At 57.2% G+C, this 7,581-nt stretch overlaps 1 protein-coding gene across 1 annotated transcript; it reads left to right on the top strand.

Moving 5' to 3' along the window:
* The first annotated feature begins 479 nt into the window (after positions 1 to 479).
* SOX14 (SRY-box transcription factor 14) lies at positions 480 to 2,376 on the top strand. Its single transcript, XM_019434945.2, has one exon. It carries the CDS (start codon positions 828 to 830, stop codon positions 1,548 to 1,550), a length of 723 nt encoding a protein of 240 aa, XP_019290490.1. The 5' UTR covers positions 480 to 827; the 3' UTR covers positions 1,551 to 2,376.
* The last annotated feature ends 5,205 nt before the right edge of the window (positions 2,377 to 7,581 follow it).

Raw genomic sequence — 7,581 nt, 5'->3', positions numbered from 1 at the left:
TGAAGCCCTAATTCTGCTTTGCACGACCGACCTGGAAAGGAAACCAGCGCGAAGAGTTTTATTTGTTGACAGTGCCAGAAACAATGTGGAATCCGAGTCCCCAGTCCTGAGCCGGCCGCTCTGTTCTCTCCCTCTCTCTGTCTTTCCCTCACACCTCTCCCCGCCCCCACTAGTCGCGCTCCCTCTTTCCTCCCGGGCGCGTTGGCAGGTGCGCCCCCTTGCCTTCTCTGCAGCTGATTGGCGCCCAGGTTGGGGAGTCACCGCCCCGCGCTTATGTCAGAGTGCGTGCTGTCCGGGCCCACCTCGCCTTTGAACTTCGCCGCTTTTGGCTCCCGTTCACCAGCCTCCCCGCATTCTCAGCCAGGTGCTGTGCTAGGCGAGGTAGCTCCGGGAAAGCCACGGGAGGGGGGGAGGGAACCACAGCGGTAGACACAGGACAGAAGAGAACCAGAGAAGGCGAAGGTGGAGAGGGGGAGAAGGAGGAGCTTCCTGCCCTCGCCAGCAAATTACCTGGCCACTTAATCCCAGAGACTCCGGTACTTGGGCCCCAGCCTCCAGTGCCGGCAGCCCCCGGCCGGCTGCCCTCTCCTCCCCCGCCCTTCCTGAACTCACTCGCCCCCCGGGGCCTGCCTGGGTGCCGGGACTGGCATGATCAGCTGAACTTTGCGGGGTTAGCGCTTCTTTCTGGCTTCCCCTCAGCGGTGCGGAGGCGAGGGGAGCGCAGATAACCGGCTCAGGACGGACAAACCGGCAGACAGACAACCGCGCCCAGTCTCGCCTGCAGAGCCCCTACACTCCCCACCCCCACCCGCCTAGCCTCCGGGACCATGTCCAAACCTTCAGACCACATCAAGCGACCCATGAACGCCTTCATGGTATGGTCCCGAGGCCAGCGGCGCAAGATGGCCCAGGAAAACCCCAAGATGCACAACTCAGAGATCAGCAAACGCCTAGGCGCTGAATGGAAGCTTCTGTCCGAGGCAGAGAAGCGGCCGTACATCGACGAGGCCAAGAGGCTACGCGCCCAACACATGAAGGAACACCCTGACTACAAGTACCGGCCGCGGCGCAAGCCCAAGAACCTGCTTAAGAAGGACAGGTATGTCTTCCCCTTGCCCTACCTGGGCGACACGGACCCGCTCAAGGCGGCGGGCCTGCCCGTTGGGGCCTCCGACGGCCTCCTGAGCGCGCCCGAGAAAGCCCGGGCCTTCTTGCCGCCAGCCTCGGCGCCCTACTCCCTGCTGGACCCCGCGCAGTTTAGCTCAAGCGCCATCCAGAAGATGGGTGAAGTGCCCCACACCTTGGCCACCGGCGCACTGCCCTACGCGTCCACCCTGGGCTACCAGAACGGCGCCTTCGGCAGCCTCAGCTGCCCCAGCCAACACACGCACACGCACCCGTCCCCCACCAACCCGGGCTACGTGGTGCCCTGTAACTGTACCGCCTGGTCTGCCTCCACCCTGCAGCCCCCCGTCGCCTACATCCTCTTCCCGGGCATGACCAAGACTGGCATAGACCCTTATTCGTCAGCCCATGCCACGGCCATGTAACCCCCAGCCTAGCCCGCCAGACCTGGAGGGTGGCCTGGAAGCGGGATCTGCACCCTGTCCTCTGCGCCTAGCCCGGGCCTCAGACGCCTCCGGGTCAGCCGTGCTGCTGCCCGCTACCCTACCCCCAGACTCTGCCTCTCTTCCAGGGGGATGGTAGGGGCGTCCTCCCGGACCCAAGGCGCAGACAGGTGCCAGAAACTTGCGAACATATGACAGCTACACAGCTGCCCTTACCCCAACCGTCCCAAAACAAATCTCCGACTGTACCCCCTTTGGACAAAAAAAAGTAGGCAGTTTTGCTTTATTTATGTTTCCTTCTCTCTCCTCTGATGGGCTTTGGACTCCAGAACTCCCAGATCCTGGTACTATATCTAGAATATGCATATATATTTTTTCTTTTGCACCCTGAAGAGTTAGCTGTGTCTCTGTGTTTTGCCATCAGACACAACTAGGTGCCATTTGCTCTTTATGTGTGGGGGGAAAGGCTTAAAAGTTTAAAACTACAGAAAGGGAAATATTTCTATTTAAAATCATGCTATGATAGTGTTTGCTTCTTTAAAGGTAAAACAAAGGGACCCACATGATTATTTTCTTTGTATAAAGCAGTGCTCCTAGAGACCTAAGTTTACTTTTAGGCAGAATGTCGGGTTCTGAAGTCAGGAAGTAGAAAGTGAACAAAAATTAAAAGAATAAAAACATCCTAAATGGTCATAAATGTTTTGACGATGTCTTGGAAATGTACCTAGAAGGATTTCACCTCCTTACTCTGTTCATTTGTTGAACAAAGACGTTTTGAATAAAGACAATCTGTCATTGCAAAAAGTAACCTTTGATGTGCATAAAATCCGAAGTCAGGAGGCCCTGCCCCAGGGACGGAGGAGTCGGGTCTGGGAGGTTTAGAGTGCACAGAAAGACTCTAGCAGTGGCGGCTGGCCTTGAGTGGGCCCAGTCTGGTGGCCTGCAGGCCAGGTGCAAAGGGGCCCAAAGTCTGGGATTTGTCCTGATCGCGCCCTCTGGACCCGCTTTTTGCCTTTAGAGGCTGGACAAAGGTATCCGTCCCTCGGATGTCACTCCTTCCAGGCGTCTTCACAAAGTGGTCAGACCACTTCAAGGAGCAAATGAACTAAGACAAAGGCTGACCCAGACCTCTGAGATCTGGGTGCATTTTCTTTTCTTTTAAACCAAACTCCAAAAGAATGGAGAAAAGCACAGTCTACTGGGAACCAGTTGCGCACCAGGCACCGAGCCCCTCGGTGGGTGTTTTTAAGTCCAATGCATGGGGAAGACCGGTGGAATTGGTATTTTTAAAAGATGCTTGAGAACACTGCTGCTGGCTCTTGGGATTTGGGGCTCGATACTGGTTCCTAAGTTTAAAAAGACAAGTTTAAGAAACCTGGAAAAACATATCTTAGGTCCCCGCTCTGGACTATCGGAGACTTTTTTACTAAGACCCTGCGGGAGCAAAGAGAAAAGGAGGCACGGAGTGCCTCAGGCATGGAGTATAGAAAAAAAATCATAAAAATTAAATAACTCTTAGCCCTTAGTGTTTAACAAAAAAAGCAAGAGAGCCTTTTCCTTTCCCCACTGGGTGAATATTATCTGGAAGATTGCTCTGCTTTTCATGGGGAGAAGGGACTTTCTGATGCCTTCCATCCCAACTCTTCGGAACTTGTTCTCAAAATCGAAGGGTGCTCCCCAATGCCTATCTCCCCTCAGTCTCACCCCCAAAGCCATGCTCGTGCATGCTTTTCTGTAGGTCGGGTGCTTTTTCCACTGGCTTTGATGTGGTGCGGGACGGAGGTGTGGGGCAGACTAGCTATTTGTCTGCTTTCTGCTGCTGTTGAGGGGTTTTTGCGCTTGCCTCTGTCTTTTCCAAAGGAATCAGTGGTTGAAAGTGCAAGGGAAACGTCAACAGACACCAAAGCCGAAAACCACCGATTAGCATATTGTCCTCAAAACAATTAGAAGTGTTTGAGGTGTTATTTGGAGCCTATTCATCTGAGCCCCTTTGTCAAAGGGGGATTTTCATTATAAAAAAAAAAAAAGTTAGCAGTTGTCCATCTGGCTGAGCTGAATAGCAAAGTGATCCGTGTTGTATATGCTTTTCTCATTAAGAGCTCTTTTGAGACCGATGTTAGAATTAAATGGTATAACACAATTAACATACACGGGCGCTGAATAGGAGGGGACGCCTATAAATAATAGATAGATAAATAAATGAGCGATCAGGCGAAGGTAAACAAAAGCGGGCTGGGGACAAGTAGGGGGAGGCCGGGCGGGCTGCGCCACGCTTACTTAGCATCACAAAACCCTCTTACAAATCGAGACAATTAGGAAGTGACTTGCCTCTGGTGGCTGTGGGGTCTGGGGGCTCTAGGCGCTTAGGGAAGGCCCCTCCTTTCGCCCCCTAGGAAGCCCAGGAGGCCCAGGGCGGAGGCACCGCGGTTTCCCTGTCTGATATAACCCCAACTGACAGTCCTGTCAGCCGCTCTGATCTCCCCCATAGCTCAGTGTCCCTTAACATCTCCTAAGATGAAGCTTACAGGGGTGTGGGTATCTCCCCGCAGAGCCCGGCGCACCAGCGCCCTAGTTGCACAGAGTGCCCTGGCCGGAGGTGGATTCCGGCGCGCACGGCCCCACCAGGGTGCCCAAGAGACTCCCAGGCGGAGTTTGGCTGAGAAGGGTCACCAGGTGGGTCCGAGAGAGGGGAAACCTCGGGCAGCGGCGGGCCGGCGGTGGAAGCTGGAAAACTGAAACCAGGGCTCCAGACTGCGCCTGGCTCTGGACACTCCGAAGGCAGCTGCAGGAAACTGGGGTGCGCGGTAGCGGGGAGGCGCCCGTGTGCCTGCGGCTTGGTGACTGAGACTCGTTTCGAACCAGCAGAGAGCGCGGGGCCCAGCGCAGGTCCCGGGACCTAAAGCCATAGACTAGCTCTAGCCGTTTCTGTCTGTTCCACCTCCTCTCCTTCCTTGCTAGTCGGGCTCTGTCCAGCTCTGTGCCCTCCTGAGGCCTGGCCCCAGCCTCGGCCCCGCAGGGCCTGCCTCCGCCTAGCCTCCCGCGTCCCCCCGGGGCAGCAGAGCCTCCACCGAGGTGCGCGGCCGCAACTCGCCCTAACAAACAGCCGAAATCCTCCTCGTCACGCCGCTGACAAGGGCCGATTACTGACTTTGAAGTCAGGCGCAGACAAAAAGAAATCCCCTGGGGGGGGCTGTGGAAGGGGAGGGGGGGAAGCAGTCCCTGTCAAACCTGTTTGCTCACAACTGTCTCTTTCTTTCAAGAAAATCATTAAAGCAAACCTGTAGGGAGAGGAGCGCCCCGCCCGCCCGGAGTCGAGGAGAACCGCTTCTCCCGAGCGCGAGCGCGCTACGCTACGCGCAGCAAAGAGCAGTCAAGAGTCGCCCTCGACAGACTCTTGGTCTCGTCGGGAGAACGCGAACTCCCGCGGCGAACAGGGTGACGGGGACCCTGCAAGAGGCGACTCCCTGGACTCCTCCGCTCTCCTTGCGCGTTCCGCAGCCTGGGAGTCCCAGACTTCTGCGGGCAGCCTTGGCTTCCCTGATGCAAGGGTGCCTGGGGCGGGGTGGGGGTGGGGGAACTGGGCCTCTCGCCTGCGGGTGCTATTGCTTCCGGGGGACAAAAAAAAAATGACCCCAATACATGCCGCGCTCACCCCCACCTCTCCTCTACTAGGCGTTTTCTAGGACCCCAGAGGAGTCCTGACCAACTCCGGCTCCAGATGGCAATCGGTGGCATTGACCCGGCAGGGGCAGAGTTGTTTGGGTGTTCGTTAGATTTTCTTTCTTTAAAACCTTAGCGGTCCCTTGGCCGAGGAGCACAATGGCTGCATCTTCTGGGAGACGCCGGATCGTTGGCCCCCTTCCACACCTGGCCTCTCACGCAGAGCCTCTGTAGCCTTGCAGGCGCTTCCCCAGCTTTGAGTCTGTCTCCAGAAATCTTTAATCCCCTTCTAGTTTCTGAGTTTTCCCATTTAAATACCAATTTCCTTAGAACCGCTAACTTTATACGTGGCAGACACCAGCTACTTAAAGTAAATCACACTGAGGTGTGAGTGGCTGACATCTGAAACCCTCCTAACATTTGCATTTTAAAACAGGATCTAGATAACCTCCCGGAGTCTAACCTCCAGTCACCTAAGCGAGGTGATGTTTCAGTCAGGGTAGGGCCTGGGGGACTCTCATTACATCGTACCACCTAGAGAAGCGTCTCCCGCGTGGGCAGCCTCTCTGGGGAGAACTGAGACCGCCAGGGCCCAGAAAACTTGTCTAGCCCGGCGCCAGGACTGCCCTCAAGGACTCTGCTTCGGCTCCTCCCCAGCTCAGGTCTTGTCACCATTGTTCAAGCGGACAATGAATTTCAAGTCATTTGAATTTGAATATCACATAATTCACAAGATTCGTGTGAAGAACTCTCATCTCTTTATTTGCTGAGTGGATTGTGCGTGTGTATGAGTGTGAGAGAGGAAGACAGGCAGAAGGGACACGTTAGGTTTGGGTACAGGGGATGCGAGGGCCTTTCTGCCATGGCCAAGGGGCGCTCCCTCCTAGCTTCTGGCCCTGCCCTGGCCTCGAGACCCTCTCAGACCCAGCTTTGGGGGCACTATTTGGGCTAGTTACCCTCTTGGCGCCTTGTCCTGGAACCAGAGGCGTTGGCGCTGGGCAGCTGGAGAGTAATTAAGAAAATCCTAAAGTTGGGGATGGGTGGGGGACGCTAGAAATTCTGGGACGTAGACACGGAACCGGAGATTTGCGGTCGTCCCGGCCTAACCCTTGTTCTGTGCGCGCCGGGGGCCTTCGACTTGGTGGCGTCTGCCCTGGCGCTGGGAAGGGTACTGAAGGCGGAAAAGAGAGAGCCTGGACATCCCCTCCACGCCCAGCCCCCGACCCTGCGCCGGGTTTAGTCGTCACCCGCTGCCCCCCGCCAGTCCCTGGGACGGGGTGTGGGAGTTGGGCTCCTCAGACACCGGAAGGGCCTCGGGCCGAGAAGTTCTTGGGCCGTCTCCCTAGACGCTCCTCCTCTTCGCTCGAATTCCTGCTCCGGGCATCCTCTCCGATCCCCAAACGGCCCCAAGAATTTGGTCTGAGTTGGGGAAGGGAACGCGTCCTCAGGCGGGACAGAGACAGAAAGGAGTCCGCCTTTCCTCTTCGCTACAAAACGAAGGAGTTGCGCTACTCTGGCGGCCAGTGGCCATTTCCAAAGTTTTTCACTCTCTGGACAGGAAGAGAAGCAATCAAACGAGATTCGTGCCCTCGGGGCAGGGCTGGAAGGGACTTAAGGAAAACTCTGCCAGCCGGCCGGACCGCACTCTGCCGGGAGCACCGAGGAGACGGAAGAGCAGACTCGACGGCCGCCAGCGAGGAAGACCCGTCGCTCTAGAGCGCAGGGCCCCCTTCGGTCTCCGGGCTGCGGCGTCGCCTGCTGCTCCCCCTTCGAGAGCTCAGCCTGTCCTGGGTGCCTCGGGGCTCGGTGGCACCTCAGAGCACCGAGGCTCTGACGGCGCTAGAGCGGCGGTGAGGAGGCGGGGAGGTGGGCGTGAGGCGCGCTCCGGGTTCCACGGGAGAGGCGGGAGCGGCGCACCCGGCCCAGCCAGCGGAGGGCGGAGGGCGGAGAGCGCTCCGCGGCTCCCGACTTCCTGTAGCCCGGCCAAGCCCCCGCGGGCTCCGCGAACGCCCCGCCCGGGGACCGCGGGAGGAGGGAAAGCGGAGGGAGGGAGCCGGCGGCCGAGGCGCACGCCTCTGGTCCCCGTTCGCCCGGCACCCCCCGTGGCGCGGCGAGTCAATGGGATTTGCACACTCGAGGTGTAACAGCATTACTGCATTAATTACCATTTCCATTTCACGTCCAGATTGTTTACTTATCTGCGGGAAACATATGTCGGGAGAAGTTCACATTCCGGATTCTGCTCCGCTGCCCAAGGTGCAATTCCGGGGAGGCGGCGAGGGGGAGGGGAGGGCTTCAGATTTTTTATTACACCCTCTAGCCTTATCTGCCGCTGTAAATTATGAGGATCCTC

Source organism: Panthera pardus, unplaced genomic scaffold (genome assembly GCF_024362965.1).
Source record: "Panthera pardus isolate Hobbes unplaced genomic scaffold, ASM2436296v1 HiC_scaffold_16, whole genome shotgun sequence".
In the NCBI taxonomy this organism is placed as follows: domain Eukaryota; kingdom Metazoa; phylum Chordata; class Mammalia; order Carnivora; family Felidae; genus Panthera; species Panthera pardus.
Note: the sequence above shows the minus strand (reverse complement) of the source record. Positions and strands in the feature narration are given on the sequence as shown.